The 16,118-nt window shown below is 54.5% G+C and overlaps 2 protein-coding genes across 5 annotated transcripts; both read left to right on the top strand.

The window, feature by feature from the left end:
* The first annotated feature begins 675 nt into the window (after positions 1-675).
* NRM (nurim) lies at positions 676-4,210 on the top strand. 3 transcript variants are annotated; one of them, XM_033102617.1, is made up of 4 exons: positions 734-1,458; positions 2,029-2,225; positions 2,818-2,994; positions 3,354-4,210. In XM_033102617.1, the coding sequence occupies exons 1-4, from the start codon at positions 1,326-1,328 to the stop codon at positions 3,633-3,635; spliced, it is 789 nt and encodes a 262-aa protein (XP_032958508.1). In that variant the 5' UTR covers positions 734-1,325; the 3' UTR covers positions 3,636-4,210. The 3 variants fall into 3 exon arrangements, with proteins under 3 accessions (XP_032958510.1, XP_032958509.1, XP_032958508.1); XM_033102618.1 differs by lacking the exon at positions 2,818-2,994 and having other exon boundaries at positions 700-1,458; XM_033102619.1 differs by lacking the exons at positions 2,029-2,225; positions 2,818-2,994 and having other exon boundaries at positions 676-1,458; positions 3,354-3,642.
* A 579-nt stretch (positions 4,211-4,789) lies between these two features.
* On the top strand, positions 4,790-13,559 carry PPP1R18 (protein phosphatase 1 regulatory subunit 18). 2 transcript variants are annotated; one of them, XM_033102563.1, is made up of 4 exons: positions 4,790-5,127; positions 6,134-7,778; positions 11,822-12,029; positions 12,691-13,559. In XM_033102563.1, the coding sequence occupies exons 2-4, from the start codon at positions 6,162-6,164 to the stop codon at positions 12,708-12,710; spliced, it is 1,845 nt and encodes a 614-aa protein (XP_032958454.1). In that variant the 5' UTR covers positions 4,790-5,127; positions 6,134-6,161; the 3' UTR covers positions 12,711-13,559. The 2 variants fall into 2 exon arrangements, with proteins under 2 accessions (XP_032958454.1, XP_032958455.1); XM_033102564.1 differs by having other exon boundaries at positions 6,024-7,778.
* The last annotated feature ends 2,559 nt before the right edge of the window (positions 13,560-16,118 follow it).

Below are 16,118 nucleotides of genomic sequence, written 5' to 3'. Positions count from 1 at the left end.
CTACCTCTAAGCCCAAAAGTATGAGAGGAGGGCCCCATTCTGGAGAGGGATCCCTCAGTAAAAACTGATTTTCATTGATGTACGAGTCCATGCAAGACAACTTCGTGAAGCAGAAAGCAGGGTGGAGTGAATCTGGAAGGGAAACATAAGATGTCTGGTACAGTACACAACAGCACTGATTCAGAGGTGGGGTGCTGAGCCTCGGCGAGGAAGAAGGAATGTGGAGAGGCCGGGGTGCTGCGTGGCAGTGTCCTCATCCCTGAGCCCACAGGACTAGCAATTCTGCAGTTCTCATCTGGGGAAATTTTATCTCCTTGGGCCTGTTTTTTCTATAAGTTGAGGGAATTAGTTTAATGATGTCTAAGATCCATACTGTGGTGATAGCTACTGTGAGTATGGTCCTTAACTCCACGATCTTTCAATCTGATGGCGAAAACCTTACTTTTATTTTTCTTTGTGGATATGAATGTTTGTATTAAAAACAGGTCTGTAGGGAAAATGTGTTAACTCAGAAGATCTTAGTGGTTTCTGAGTAGTAAGGGGAATCCAGCTGATGAGGTTGTAAAGTCATAGATAATAAATTCATAGATAATTCCAAGCTTGGGTAAAAGTAGCCTACTGCCAGGGCTTACAACTGTAATACGTAAAGCTTTCTACCACAAATATTTTCACATTTTTATTCTCATAGTTACAAATCAACAGCCTTTGGCATTATTAGAACAAATCTTTTAGTGTTACAGAGAAGTTCTCTGCCCTTCTTAGCAAGTGGAGAAACAATAACCCAACTTTTTCATAAGTTACAGAATAAGCATTATTTTGTGGTAAAACAGTCGCTCATTTTTCAATCTAACAAGATGTAATAAGTGACTCAGAGCTTTGGGTTCTCAGCCGTTGTCTCGCCGTTCATTATGTGTTCGCTGAGGCTTTAGAACCTCTAACTCTGGCTATGTTTTCCAGCCGGGGCTGTTAAAGAAAGGGGGTTTCTACCGCCGTTTCCAAGAACCCAGCAAGAGAGGAACTGTATTTTAGATGGGTAAACCAGCCGAGGTGGGTTTCAATTCACGTGAGTGGCTGCAGAGCCAGTGTCCCTTCCCCTCTCACTTGGGATTCTAACATTCCCTCTGTGACGCGGAGAGGACAGGCTGGGGACAGGCACCCGGGCCTCGGCCCTGCCGCGGGTGGCAGAAGCAGCGCGCAGCGGGCGGGTAGCCTGGGCGTGAGCACGCAGGAGCCCGCCCTCCTGGGCAGGATCCCAGACGGGAGGCGGAGCCTGCGGCCGCGGGAACCCCAAGCCCGCCCCCTTCCCCACCCCTCAGTCTCTCGCCATGGCCTCTGCTCTGCTCCTGGTCCCTGCCGCTCTCGCCTCTTTCATCTTGGCCTTTGGCACCGGAGTGGAGTTCGTGCGTTTTACCTCCCTTCGGCCACTTCTTGGAGGGCTGCCGGAGTCTGGTGGTCCGGGTGAGCGGGAGGGCTGGAGGATGAGCTCTGGAGTAGGGAGGTGGGGCCGGAGGAGAGGGAGCGGGGGCGGGGCTTGTAGACGAATGACAGGGGAAGTCCGGGAGAGGGAACTGTAACCGAGAAAGCCTAGAGAAACTACAGGAGAGGCCTGCGGGCTAAATTAGGGACTCAGGGATTAGCGGTTTGGAGACGCGGGACAGTGAGGACTGAGGCGGAGGGAAAGGGCGATAAACAGAGTATGCTGAGGAAAGTGCTGTGTAGAGAAGACTATGGAGAAGAGAGTGTTAAAAAAAAAGGCGCTTTGGAGAAGCGAAATAAAGCGCAATCCAAGGGTGGCTTCTTGCATGCCGTTGTGACTACTCAGCAGAATCATCTTCCCCAGCTCTGAAGGAGGCCTGGGAAAGAGGGAAGGAACGGGGAATGGGAAAGTGAGGTGGGCAAAGCGTAAAGAGGAAACAGTAAGGCTCTTGAAAGCATTAAGGGACCTGGCCTGGGGCCCCAAGAGGAAGTGAAGGTAAGGGGTGTTTCCCACCATCTTGTTCTTTTGTCTCTTTCTCCAACTCCCCCTAGATGCCCGCCAGGGATGGCTGGCTGCCTTGCAGGACAGAAGCATTCTTGCCCCCCTGGCTTGGGATCTGGGGCTCCTGCTACTATTTGTGGGGCAGCACAGCCTCATGGCGACTGAGACAGTGAAGGCGTGGATGTCCCGGTACTTTGGGGTCCTTCAGAGGTCACTGTACGTGGCATGCACTGCCCTGGCCTTGCAGGTATGAGGCCCTGGCACTGAGTCCCCAAGGGAAACAGTCTGGGAATGATGATCTAAATGGCAGGGACAAGGACCTTTGGCTTCTGATAAAATGTGGAAGCATTTTGGAGGAGAACTGAGGGTATTCAAGACTAATCTCAGCTTCCATTCCTCCACAGCACAGACCCTATTTTTGAATCAAGAAGGATGTACTGCTTCTCATTCCCCAACTGTGCCATGTGCATTCTCACCTCTGCAACTTTGTCTGAGTTTAAGGTCCTCTCCTTGACCCCTCTTCCGCCCTACCCTTTCTTCTAAACCAAGGGAAGTCTTCCCACTGGGCACTCATCTGTCTTCTCAGTGGGTACCTGGCATAGGCTATTTTGTGCACCTCTCTAGTCACCCCCATCCGTTCTGTAAGTCCTTCTGGTAGAGACAGGTCATCTTACAAACTTGGGGCCCCACCCAGCACCCTCCACATGGTGACTGTTTCTTAGTGATGCTCATGGTAAAAGGTGGGGAGAGCGGCAGGCCAGCCGGGGGTGAGGCAGCTTCTCAGTCCTGGTCTCTCAAGGATGGGCTGCTGGGTCACCTAGCCCCTCATCCTTCCCCAGCTGGTGATGCGATACTGGGAGCCTGTTCCCAGAGGCCCCGTGTTGTGGGCAGCTCGGGCTGAGCCATGGGCCACCTGGGTGCCCCTCCTGTGCTTTGTGCTCCACGTCATTTCCTGGCTCCTCATCTTCAGCATCCTTCTCGTCTTTGACTACGCCGAGCTCATGGGCCTCAAACAGGTGAGGTTGCCAGATCCCGACTTGAGACCTCTGATCCTTTCTAGAATGCCTCTTTCCTTTCCAAGGATTTCCCCCCTCTCTTCCTCTCATGCTGTTCTACCTTCCTCTTGCTTTCAGCTCCCTTACCTCCCTTTCTTATAAGATAGTCTCCCCTCAGCCCTCCCTCAAAGGCTAAAAACCATGGGCCTCCTGGGCCTGTGGAAAGTTTGTGGCCCAGAGATGAGGGTCAGGGGCACAGGACTCAGAAGAGCGGTCCCTGGGCCTGAGTTATAGCAGGAGGGTGCCTGGAAGGGGAGGAAAAGGTGGCTAAGTTTCAAAAAGGGCTTGACTCCGTTTCTAAGCTGTTCTCTCTCTCCTAGGTGTACTACCATGTGCTGGGGCTGGGCGAGCCTCTGGCCCTCAAGTCTCCCCGGGCTTTGAGACTCTTCTCCCACCTGCGCCATCCAGTTTGTGTGGAGCTGCTGACAGTGCTATGGGTGGTGCCCACCCTCGGCACTGACCGCTTCCTCCTGGCTCTCCTCCTTACTCTGTACCTGGGCCTGGCTCACGGACTTGACCAGCAAGACCTCCGCTACCTCCGGGCCCAGCTGCAAAGAAAGCTCCACCTGCTCTCCCGGCCCCAGGACGGGGAGGCCAAATGAGGAGCTAACTCTGGTTCCAAGCCGTGTACTTCCTCCCCCCCTCAGAATTCAAATTCCTTGATATCCAGGCCCTGGCTGCTTTAGACTAGAGGCTTAAATCTGTGGACTGAAGGAGGACCTGTCCTGTCCACTCCCGTCCCTGGGTCCATCTCCATACCTTAAATTCTGAGTCTCAGCCACTGGACTCCAAGGTGCACTTCTCACCAGCAAGGGAGAAGGGTGGGGAACTTACTGGTCTCCTCACAGATTGGGGGGGCTTGACATCCCCCTCACCAACCTCAAAAGGAGAAGAGTCCAGCCTGACTACTCCCCTGGCACAGTTACTGCCTCTGCACTTCCAGGATCATCTCCAAGTCTCACTTCCCCTCCTAGGAGCTGCAAGTTTGAATAGTGGCTGTCCCTCCAGGATCCCCACTGGCTGGCCTCTCCACCTCCTTAGGCCCCGCCCCCGGGTTCTGTACTTGAACCTACTAGGGAGGACTCTCCTGCTCAAAATTTCGGGTGACTAAGGGCCCCCCTGTTCACCCGAGGAACACGCAATGGAGGAAAATAAATTTCAGCTGGGTTTTTCTACACATAGTGCGCATTTTGTCAGTCTCAAACTTGCAGGGCTGAGTTTGGGAAGGAAGCGAGTCCTGAGCCTGGGAGCGTCAAAGTCTAGTCTGGGCAGCCAAGGGCGGCGGCCACTCCCGTGGACCCACCCCCACCTTCCCGGAGCATCCTAGTCCCGCTTCCTCCACATTCCCCAATTTCCCCGAAGCAGACCTTGGGACCCATGGGAGACGAAAGCATAAAAGAGGGGGCAGCGTCTCCGGCAGGAAAACGAGCTTCCAAAGCTATTGGCCTCCGAGCGCCTCTCCTCCCCACCGGCCCCCCACTGCCTGGCGGCGGCCCGGGACCCCGTAGCAACAAAGGCGGGCCCGGGAGGCCAAAGTGTGGGGAGGAGCGGCAAGAGATGGGAAGGGCGGGCCCCGCTCCGAGCAGCTGCTGCTTCCTCCCCAAGTCCCTCGAGGGGCCTGAGTCACGGGCCGCCGCCCTGGGTCGGCGGTCTGGGGGTGGGTGTCTGGACACCTGGGTTCTCCAGGGCTACCGGACGTAAGCGGGGTGAGGGACCCTGGGGACCGAGAGCTGAGAGCCAGGGGTGGCGGCGGGAAAAGGGGAGCCGGGATCCGAGTCCCACGGAGGGCCGGTGGGAGCGAGGCCCCGCCCCCTCCTCGGGCTCCGCCCCGCGCCCCCTTCCCTCTCCCCATTGTCCTCAGACAAAGCGGTCACCGCCCCCCGCCCGGCCCCCAGGTTTCTGTCTCCGTCCCTCCTCCTCGGCTCCCTCTTTCACTCCTCCTCCTCCCCCTCTTCCCCTCCCTCCTGTCTCCGGATCTCCCTCGATCCCTCTCTCCTCCTCTTCCTCTCGCCTCTCTCCGGACGCCAGGCTTCTCCGCACCCCCTCCCCTGGGAGCCCCGCTGCGTGTGAGTTGACAGAGGCGCTTCGGACTTGGTGAGGGGCTGTCTCTCCGCTCCGGTCCCTGGTCCGGACCTTGGGCTGATTCCTCTTTGTGCTGAGATTGTCTGTCCATGCGACTAGAGCTGGGCAGGGATGGCTGGCAATGTCATGGTTCCATGAGAGCCGAGACCCTGGCTCAGGACGCGAAGGCTCAGGAGAGAAGAGGCGTTGAGCTGGTCCGCCGCGCTCCTGGGTCCGGGGCAAAGCCGGTGGGAGAGGCAGGCAGTGGTGACGCGCCGGGGTGGGGGTGGACGTTAGGGCTCTGGGAACGCGCTGGCAGACCCGGCGCCCGGGTTCAGAAAGTCCCCGGGGGAGGGTATTTCCCCTGGCCCGCCCTGGGGCGGAGAGGTGGGGGAGCCGGGAGGCGGAGCCCAAGCACAACTGGAAGGGGAGCCCGGATTTCGGGGGCCCGCGCCAAGACGCGCGAGGGTGCACCCGCGGAGCTCCCTTTCCCCTCTGAACCCCGTTTCCCCTGCTCCCCTAGACCTCCCCACTCACCGTCCCTCCTCACCTCCCCGACACCCACTCGGGTCCGGTTGCCCCCTCACCGGCGGGATTCCCTGACCTCCCTCCCCACTCTCACTGCCCCCAGGGGTAGCGGTGAGGCCACCTCGCTTGAACCTGTCCCGCCTCACCCGCTGCCTCTCTTCTCTCTTCTCCCTCACACCAACTTCTTTTCTCGCCCTTTTCTCTTCTTACATCCTTGGGACTGTCTCTGACACCCATTAACCCTGTACTGCCAAATCTGACTCCTGCCCCTTTGCTCCGAATCTCCACTCTTCCTCTGCTTCACCCCCTCCCCGCCCCCATCAACTTGGCCCATAGCTTTTTCTTGGTTTTCCCCTTTCTCTCTCTTGCCTCTTCTTCTTTCCCTCTGTCCTCACTCTCAGCTCCCCTGTCCTTCTCTGTGTCCCACTTCCCCCTTCACTTCCTCCCCCCCCACCCCCAGTCTCACCCCCTGAGCCGTCTGGAGCCTCTCCTTCCTGTTCTCTGCCCCCAGTGCTCCCCACCCTCACCTCCAGGAGACCATGGCCACCATCCCGGACTGGAAACTACAGCTGCTAGCCCGGCGCCGGCAGGAGGAGGCAGCAGTTCGGGGCAGGGAGAAGGCGGAGCGGGAGCGCCTATCCCAGATGCCAGCCTGGAAGCGGGGGCTCCTGGAACGCCGTCGGGCTAAGCTTGGTCTGTCTCCTGGGGAATCGAGTCCTGTCTCTGGGAATGCAGAGGCTGGACCTCCAGACCCAGACAAGTCTGCCGTCCTGCTGGAGGCCATCGGGCCAGTGCACCAGAACCGATTCATTCGGCTGGAGCGGCAGCAGCAGCAGCAGCAGCAGCAGCAGCAGCAGCAGCGGAGTGAAGAGCTTACAGAGAGAAGGCCTGGGCCCTTAGAGGCCCGGGAGTGGAGAACCAGTCCTGGGAACATGCGGGATCCAAGCCCCAAGGGAAAAGAGTCGAGGGAAGAGCGGCTCAGTCCCAGGGAAGCCAGAGAGAGGAGGCTGGGCATAGGGGGAACCCAGGAACCGAGCCCCAGGCCTTCAGAAGCTCAGGAGTGGGGACAGGGCCCAGCAGAGGCTGCAGACAGGATCTCCATGCTGTCAGAAGCACGGAAATGGAGGCTGAGCCCCGGAGAAACGCCAGAGCGGAATCTGGGACTGGCAGAGCCTCGAGAACAAAGCCCCAGGAGAAAAGAGGTGGTGGAAAGTAGACTGAGCCCAGCAGAGTCTGACAACCAGAAGTTGGACCTGACAGAGGCCCATAAATGGAGGCCTGACTCCAGAGAGTCTCAGGAACAAAGTTCGATACAACCAGAGACATCAGAATGGAAGCTGAGCTCAGGAGAAGAAAGAAAAGACTGCTCAGAGGAATGTGGGAGGAAAGAGAGGCCAGTTCCAAGGACGGCCCCAGAAGAGAGTCCAGGGCTGTCAGAGACGCTGACCAGGGGCACTCCAGAAACCAGCTCTGGAGGAGTGCAGGCCGCAGAGCAGAGGCCCAGCCCCATGGAGGATGGTGAGAGGGGCTTGAGGCTGGCAGAAGGGTGGAAATGGACCGTGCACTCTGGGAAGGTTCGAGAATGGACACCCAGGGACACAGAGACTCAAACTCAGAGGCCAGACCCTCCAGAGTCTGCTGAGAAGCACCTGAGGCCTCTTGGTGCAAAGGCTGGAGAAGGGGAGGCTGAAAAGGAGGAGGCGGAGGCTCCGGGCAGGTCTCTGAGCACCCTGCAGAACCTCCGTTTTGTGCCCTCCCCCCTTCCACCAGAGGACGCTGGGACTAGAGGCTCTAGACAGCAGGAAGAGGAAGCAGTGGAACTCTGGCCCCCACCCACAGCCCCTCTGTCTCCCCCACCCCCAGCCCCACCTGCTCCCCAGTCCCCTGGGGATCCCCTCATGAGCCGCCTGTTTTATGGGGTGAAGGCAGGGCCAGGGGTGGGGGCCCCCCGCCGCAGTGGACACACCTTCACAGTCAACCCCAGGAGGTCCGTGCCCCCTGCAGCCCCTGCCACGGCAGCCACAGCTGACACTGCAGTCCCTGGGGCTGGGAAGAAGCGGTACCCGACTGCTGAGGAGATCTTGGTTCTGGGGGGCTACCTCCGCCTCAGCCGCAGCTGCCTTGTCAAGGGGTCCCCTGAAAGGCACCACAAACAGGTAGGGAGCAGCCAAGCCAGACTCCTTAGAAGCCCACTCGTCTGTTCCCTCTGGACTCCGTCTTTTTTATATCCCTGCATTCCGGTCTTCCTCTATTCTTGTTGATTCCTGCTGCCACCCTTCCTCCTCTGCACACGCACCCTTCCTTCTTGTAGCCCTCCTTTTCCATTCATTTCCAAGCCCCAAGGATCCTGCCCGCAACCTAGTGCTGTTCCTGGGTGTGTCTCTCTCAGGCGCTCAGGCTGCTTACCCTCCGCTCCCTCAGGCTCTGAGTCCCCCCCCCCGCCGCACCCCCCCATTTCTTTCCTTCCTTTCCTCTGAGTCTGTGACCCAACCCAGCCCATCTGGTGGGAGACAAGCCAACAGCCTTGAATCTATGAAGGCAAGGTCACCAGAGTGAAAGCCTTTACCGCCTTCCAAGGAGAGAATGTTGGAGCAGGAAGCCTGGGGAGGCGGAAGAGGTGGCTTTGGGGTTCTAGGGAGAAATGGGGGGAAGAAGTGAGTGGAGGAAGTTGTCATAGTCCCAAGGAAGAGGGGGCAAAGCTGAGTGGGGACATCCTAGGATGGAAGGGGGATGGGGAATAGAGCAGGGCTGTCCACAGAGCAGGTCTGCCCCATGGGAGAGACGCACACAGAAGCCATTTGCAGTGGGTGACCTCGGGGTTGCACACCCCCAGCTGGGCCACTGCCTCAGACAGTGCTCCCTTCTCTCTTGGGACAAGAAAAGCCTTCTCCTCTTCCAAAAAACCCCCTGCCTTCCCTTCCTGCCTTCCTCCCTGGGCTTCCCCTCCCTCCTCAGAACTGGCTCTGCACTCGGTTTTCCCCTCTTCCTGCCACCCTGGCCTCTCCCTCCCCTTGGGGTAGAAAAAGAGAGAAGTGAATTTGGAGGCACTGCTGAGAGCAGGGAGTACAATAGGAGTTGAGGACAAGGGTGGGGGCTGAGGCCAGCAGAGGGTCAGAGGTTGAACTGAATCAGGATGTGCAGGAAAGTGGGAGCTGCCAGGCTGACTTCTCCCCTAGCCCTGGCCCAACCCCTTTCCTAGTCCCTTCCTTTCACACCAATCAATTATCAGCTTGAAAATCTCTGAGAGGTCCCTGAACCTAACACTTCTCCCTAGAGGCTGGGAAGCCCTTCCAACTCTACCGTCTTCATCCCATGTGTTATGTCCTCAGATAAGGTTTTTGTTTTTAGTGTCAGTGGGAAATCACAGGAACCAAAAAGCTAGGTTAAGCTTGGGGGGGGGGGGAGGGCGGGTCATTTGATCTCCCAATTCATCACAAGAAGCTTAAGCTCCCCTCCCCAAGCCAAGATGCCTTGAGTCCATCCTGAGCCCTGTGTCTGCTACTAACCCCTTCCCCTTCGGATTGGGCCAATGCAAGGAAGTAGGTCAGGAACTGCCAGGGTGAAGTGTTCAGAAAAATCACTTCCTACTAAGTTGGCTTGTGCTTTTGGGGAGGAAAGAACAAAGGGAGGCATGAAGTTTGGGACCAAAAGCCCGGGAGCCATCTGGGTGCAGGGCAGGACCTGTGGTGGTGACCATACCTAGGTCAGGGAGCTGGGGAGCTGGGGAGCCGGAAGCAGATCGCCCAAACAGGAAGCCTGGGGTGGGGGCCGGAAGGCTGGTGGTGCTGAGTGGGGAACACTGGGCCCTGGCCTGCCAGAACTGTGCTCAGGATGTGGTGAGAGAAGAAGGAAGCAGCCACTGTGGGGGTGGGGGTGGGGAAGCAGCAGCACAGAGTTCTCCAGACCCAGACACCCCCCACCCTCTCAGACCACTGCTCTCTCAGCACCACCTCATGAGGGGCTGGCATGCCATCCGGCTCTGCCCCAACCCAACCCGCTGGCTCAGGGATAGGAGGACACCCCCTCCACCCCAGCCTTCCCTAAATAACTCCTGTTTGCAGGCGATTCCATCAAAGTATCCAGAGAAATCCCAGCCCTGCCCCTGGAGCCCAGAGGCTGGGCTGTGGCTCCTGCCCTTCCCCAGAGGCCCTTCTGGCTGATACACTGGCCCCTCCCCACTCCTGCCCCCTTGTGACCTTATATAGCTGATGAGAGAGGAGCCAGTGAGTCACCCCCTGCGTACTCCCCCCCATCTATGCAGGCTGCATTCCTGGGAAGCCAGTCAGAAGCTGGGGGTGGGGTGGGGGCTGCTGAGGAGAGGAGCAGGGTGAGGGGAAAGTCAACCGTGGACTGAGAGCAAATAAAGTGAATCCTTTTTCAGAGTGGCTAATAAACTATGGAGGTTGTTATCCCGAAAGGGGATATGAAAAGAAAACAAATGGGTTCCCAGAAGTTTGGGTAAATCTGCCAGTAACAGAACCAGACGTTGTCCCTTTTGAGAAGTTAGGATGTAAGGGGTCTGGTTGCTTTCACTCAATTCTATCAGCAGTTTCAGACAGACTGGGGTTGACTGTATACAGGCTTGGCTCCCCTCACATTGTTCCCCCAGCATTGGTCCTCTGTTGGGACCTCATCTGAATTCTGGATGAACCCTTCCTTACCCAGTATAGCGACTGCCATCCTTCTATTGACAGCAGACACAAGGGTAATAAGTAAGTTCTCTGGTAGTTTAGGAGGTGGTTATGGGAAAGCAAATAGAACAGGGATAAGTGGAAGCTAGAGGGCCAGGAGAAGGGGGAATGAATATGACAATTTTATAATAGGGTGATTGGAAGAGAGGGAGCCATGGGGCTATTTGGAGGAAGACTGTTCCAGGAAGAGGGAACAGCCAGTGCAAAGGTCCTGAGGTGGGAGTGCCCCCAGGTGGGCCTGTGTGGCTGGGGTGGAGGAGGACACACAGGAGGGGAGGGGGTGTGGCACGTGGGCAGCACTCTGTAGGCCTTGGTCAGGCTCTGGCTTTCCCCCCAGTGAGATGGGGAGCATTGGCAGGGTTTGGAGCCAAGGAGTGATACATCCCTGAGTTCCGGCTTCCTGTGGGGACCCCTGTGTTAGCAACTGCCTGTTCAAACACCCTCCAGGCTTCTCTTCTCATATCCCAGTCCATGCAGAGACTTAGGGATGTGGGGCTCCAGCCTCAGGTTTCTCAAACAGATGCCAGGGAAGGCTTGAGAAGATCATCTGGACCTTTCCAAGTACTTCACATGGAATGTTTGTCTCCTTAATCGCTTTGGCTCCCAGAGTTAATTCCACCCTGCCCCTTCCCCCTGAGCTTCTTAAGAGGGCAAAGGGGAAGGGTAGGATGGCTGTGAGAACAGCTGGGCTCTCACTGCCTGCTCTTGGGACGACTGCTTACGAAAGATTTTCTATCCCCTCTGGCATTTTGCCTCTATCTCTGCGTGTCCCTCCCGGTGCACTCTCCATCTCCACCCTGTTTGCGTGGACTTTCCTCTCTGACCCTGTCACCTCCCCCAGCTTCACCTTTCAGAGACTCAAGGGCTGATTTTTTCCCCCTACCTGTTGGGGGACAATCTTCATTTCCTCTGGGCCTTTCTATTGGTCTCCTCTCCCCTCCCAGACTCTAGAACCTTTTGCTGTGGGTCTATTCCAGCTGTAGGAATGGAGTGAGAGGAGAAGGAGGTGGTGGGTGTCCAGGGTCCTGGGTTTCTCAAGAACAGCAAGGGACTGAGGGTATGGAAACTAATGTGCCTGTCGTTGCTTTTGCTTGGGCAGTTTCTCCTGCCCAGCCAACTCAAATGTCACCTCCTCTGGGAAGCCTTCCTGATTGCCCCAGGGCGCCCAAAGACGCAGTTCTGATCACAGGACTTATTTCCATGTATTTAATTTCTACCTACCCTTCTGCCTCCCCCACTCTAAAGAATAGGAACCTTGGTCCTGTATTACACACTTCTGCCGCCAAAGCGCATGCCAAAGTCTGATGTTTTTTTTGAAACAATGTAATCGAAGAGGGGAAACCTGGGATTGGAAGGCCAGCATGGAAAGGAAAAGTGAATCCCAGAGAGGGCAAGATCAGCGGGGTGCCCAAACCAGCCCCACACCTCACCTGGCACCTGCCGCGAGGGCTTTCTCGGGCTGACTTCTCGCCCCCAACCCCCTTTGTCTCCCACCCTCCCATTCGCAGCTCAAGATCTCCTTCAGCGAGACAGCCCTAGAGACTACTTATCAATACCCCTCCGAGAGCTCGGTGCTGGAGGAGCTGGGCCCGGAGCCTGAGACCCCCAGTGTCCCCAGTTCCTCAGTGGACCAACCCGACGACGAAGAGGATGAGGAAGAGCTGCTACTGCAGCGCGAGCTCCAGGGCGGGCTGCGCACCAAGGCCCTGATCGTGGGTGAGCCGAGGCTCCGCCGGCGCGAGCGCGCCCCCTTGTGTTCAGAGCTGGCACTGCGGTCCCGGAGAAAAGGGGAGGATTTAATGTTGGCACTTGGAAGGGGCTTGCCAGGAACTTTACTTTAACCCTCTCCTTTAACAGATGGGGAAACTGACATCCTGGGAAGCAACGTACACATCGGGTCTCCAGATTTCCAAACCAGGGCTCTTTCTGAGCGCTCTAGTGTGCTTAAAAACACGTTTTGGATCAGACAGGCCTGAGTTTGAATTCTATCTTCTCTTAATGATTGTGACCTCAGGGAAATAAACTGATCTTTGGGTTCAGCTTATTATTTATGAAACTGGATTAATGATAACTACCTCCTGGAGTTGTTGAGAGCGTTAACTAATTTTTGTGAAGCACCTAGAGGAATGGCTGGACATCAAATTATTTAATCCACCTAGAGTTTATTGTGAGAGTAATTGAACTTTAAGAATGCCTGGCACACAATATGAGCTAAATGAGTATGGCTGCCATGACTGGTAGTAACAGGCACTCAAGATGTGGAAGATGTTATAAGACTTCCTTATGACAACTGGCCTTCAGTTCCGCGAGTGGGGTGGGGAGGCAGGGAGCAGAGGACCTCACTCATTCTCTGTCATCATTGTCTCCTTTCCCACAGATGAGTCCTGCCGGAGGTGACCCCCTTCCAACACAGGCATATACCTCCCTCCTTCCCAGAACTGAAGATCCTGGAGCCCAGATGGTTCAGAACAGACAACCCTGAAAATGAGCCTGGCAGGGAAACTCAATCAACATCTTCCAACTTGCTTTCCTCATCCTATTTCTGGGGGCAGACCCAACTGCCTAAATCCACCCTCACCCAAGGTCCCTGGTGTGAATGCATCAGGCATGCTCAAGCATCCTAGGTGAGCCAAGAGTGAGCTCCAAGTCCCAGGGAGCACAGAGCTTCCTGAGGTGCAGATGGAGCACCCCCTCCACCTCCTTGGGCCCAGCACACTCTCCCTACAGCCTTCCTTGAATTCCCCCCACCCCAGGGCTCTCAAGATTTAAGCACTCCTGTCCCTGGGAGGCCTGGCCCCCACTCCTCTTACAGGCTCCTCTCCCTGCTGCTCCTTAGGTCACTGCCCCTTTGTTTACAGCTCCCAGCCCCCCACCCCCCAAAGTCCCAGGTTTACAAGCTAGGTTTACTATTTGCCTTGCTAAGTCCATATGGAGTCCTGTCCCCTATCCCTTGCAGTCGGCTCATTGGGAGTGACCTGGGGCTGTGGCTTCCTCCACTTTTGCTCAGTATTACTGTGCCTCAGTTTTTCCCCAAAAGGGAAGGCTGGGAATATTAACTCTGTACCCCCATCTGGTTATTTAATTCTGTTCCTCCTATTCAGTTCACAAATGAATTGAATTGCAAGGGTGCAGGGTGACTAATAAGGCACCTCAATTTTCCCTCATTCTTCCTTGTCAATTGCCTGTTGTTGTTTTTTTTTAAGACGAAAACAATTTTCCATAATAAAATGTAGCCTTAAAGACTTTCCCGCTGTTTCTCCTTCCCCCCTCTTTCTTCCGCCCCCCACTCCCCACTCCGGTTCAAGCCGTTGTTTCTCAGTCTAGTTGTGTAGGACACAGCTCCCTGGCCCATGCTGGTATTAGGAGACTTGCACTGCCCTCAGCTGAGGCAGTCGGTCAGCTGCTGTGTGCCGGGTGACACCCTCCCTGTCACCCCCACCCCCAGCAGCAGCTCACACCAACCTCCTGGCTGCTCAGGGCAGCCCAGCTCCAGGAAGAGCTGTTGTTCACAATCTTAGCTGTAGAGGGCGCAGCTCACTGGCCCATGTGGGAATGGAACCAGCTGCCTTCCGCGTTGCGTTAGGAGCAGGGCGCTCCAACCGCCTGAGCCACCCGGCCGGCCTGTTTCTCCTTTAGAAAAGAAAAAGGTATATGTGTGGGGAGGCTGTGCCGCATTCCCAGTCTGCCATCTTCCTATTGGCCAGGAAAAGGAAGTGGCCATGGCTGTGTGTGGAAAAAATAATGGGGTTGAACCAGGAAATCAGCATTGACATGTAGAAAGGGCTTTGAGAGAGCCCTGCACTGGTTTCTCAAAGGACTTATTTGAGGAAGAGCAGTTGAAGTATCCACTAGACTGCAAGTGCTATGAGGGCAGACTATGTTGGTTGGGTTTATCCCCATGCCGGCACCTAGTAGACGAGAGAGAGAGAGAGAGAGAGAGAGAGAGAGAGAGAGAGAGAGAGAGAGAGAGAGAGAGAGGATGTCTAGAATGAATGATTGAACAAATAAATGAATAGATGAAAAGAGACAAAATATTGGAAGCAGAATTGAAGGATTCCAGTATTCAGAAGCCTACTGCAGTGCAAGCAGACAGGTAGTGTATGATATTGGCTCATCCAGGGGCGTTTACTCCAGGATTCTGGACCATTAAATAATAAATCTCTTGTTGTGAAACACAGTGTATGTACAGAAGTGCAGTTTCCTGGGAAAGGGTCTCCTCTGATAGAGAATAGGTTTTATATTCTTAAAGGTTTAAGAGCCATTGCTATTTCATGGCTTTGTTGCTTAAGTAAAATTGATACTGGGAGATTTTCCCACTTCAAAGAATTTGTATCTTCTACAAATGTGAAGGATCTATATTTTACTTACCAAGTCAGTTTTTTTAGTTCTCCAGGCTAGTAAAGATATGGTTGAGTAGCTATAGTCCTACAGTATGCTTCTCTCAGCCCCAGTCAGAGGAGACTCCTCCTTACTAAGAACAAAGTGTATTAGACAAATTGGTCTTAAACATACGCCAAAAGTATTTAATTTACTAGCAAAGGAACAAGCAAGGTGTCAAAAGAATGAGCTGGTTCAGAGGCTATGCGCATGGAAGGAAACAATGCTTACATTAATAGCTAATTAGGTAAAAATCCTAATCTGTTGTGACCCCAGGAAGTAGAGGCAGGAAGACCAGATATGCCAGGGGTGCTCATGGTCCATCTCAGAAACAGAAAACAATGCATCTAAGAAGTAAGGAGTTATCTGTGGCTGTTAATTGGAACAACAATATTTCTTGTTTCAACAACAGTGTAAGTCCAATTAATCATAAAAGTATGAAACAGAGTCAAGTAACAAGTTTCGCTTATTTTTATTTTATTATTTTTAATTAGTTTTTATTAGTTTCAGGTGTACAGAGCAACATAGTAGTTAGACATTTACACCTCTCACAGAGTGATAACCCCCATCCCCCAAGCTACTACCCCTTTGACATTTTATACCATTGACTATCTTATGTTATACTCCACCTCCCGTGGAGTATAATGTATGTATTTTTTTCCTTATAGTTGACATACAATATTAGTCTACTTCAGCTTCAGGTGTACAGCGCAGTGGTCAGGCATCTACACAGTCTATGAAGTTGTCATGCAGGGTGTCATGCGGGGTCTCAGTTCCTGCTCCCTGCATGAGAACGCAGGACATGGTGAGGCCAAAAAGGAACACCAACGGAGCCGTAGGTAGGGGAGTCATACCACTGTATCCTCGCTGGCAGCTGGGTTGGAGACACAGGAAGCGGGAGCCACATGATCTGCAACCTGCCGTCCGTTTCTCTGTCAACCAACCTCACTTGCTAACTGCAATCTGTGCTTGTTATCTTAGCCACGGCAGTTATGTCAGTGGCCAATGGCTAACTGGTTACAGCTGACAGCCAACTAGTCACAGTTGATGGCCATTTACTACCCGAGCCAGCACCTTTCCACATGAGGCCAAGAGCCTGGAAACTGCTCTCCGGGACTCTGTCCCCACAGAAGTGATCCCCTTGATAAGTCCAGTGCCCACCTGGCACCTTACATAATCTTTACAACATTGTTGATTATATTCCCCATTCTGTATTTCATACCCCATGACTATACTGTGTTTACTAATTTGTTCTTTCTAATCCCTTCACCTTCTCCCCCATCCCTTCCCCTCTCCCATCTAACAACCAACAGTTTTTCTGCTTATTTTAAAATAAGGAGTCACCAGTGAATTTCTCACACTATTAGCAAAAATGCAGAAAACAATTTGCACATGCCTTAGTTTGGAGAGATCTTTTAAAATTACTTT

Source organism: Rhinolophus ferrumequinum, chromosome 3 (genome assembly GCF_004115265.2).
Source record: "Rhinolophus ferrumequinum isolate MPI-CBG mRhiFer1 chromosome 3, mRhiFer1_v1.p, whole genome shotgun sequence".
Classification (NCBI taxonomy): domain Eukaryota; kingdom Metazoa; phylum Chordata; class Mammalia; order Chiroptera; family Rhinolophidae; genus Rhinolophus; species Rhinolophus ferrumequinum.
This window is presented reverse-complemented; position numbering and strand designations above follow the sequence as displayed.

Excerpts from the sequence above, each read along its gene's own strand:
- NRM (XM_033102617.1), top strand. The coding sequence starts at position 1,326 with ATGGCCTCTGCTCTGCTCCTGGTCCCTGCCGCTCTCGCCTCTTTCATC. Across the intron at positions 1,459-2,028 it reads GCCGGAGTCTGGTGGTCCGG|ATGCCCGCCAGGGATGGCTG; the intron begins GTGAGCGGGAGG and ends AACTCCCCCTAG. Across the intron at positions 2,995-3,353 it reads AGCTCATGGGCCTCAAACAG|GTGTACTACCATGTGCTGGG; the intron begins GTGAGGTTGCCA and ends TCTCTCTCCTAG.
- PPP1R18 (XM_033102563.1), top strand. The coding sequence starts at position 6,162 with ATGGCCACCATCCCGGACTGGAAACTACAGCTGCTAGCCCGGCGCCGG. Across the intron at positions 7,779-11,821 it reads CTGAAAGGCACCACAAACAG|CTCAAGATCTCCTTCAGCGA; the intron begins GTAGGGAGCAGC and ends TCCCATTCGCAG. Across the intron at positions 12,030-12,690 it reads CACCAAGGCCCTGATCGTGG|ATGAGTCCTGCCGGAGGTGA; the intron begins GTGAGCCGAGGC and ends CCTTTCCCACAG.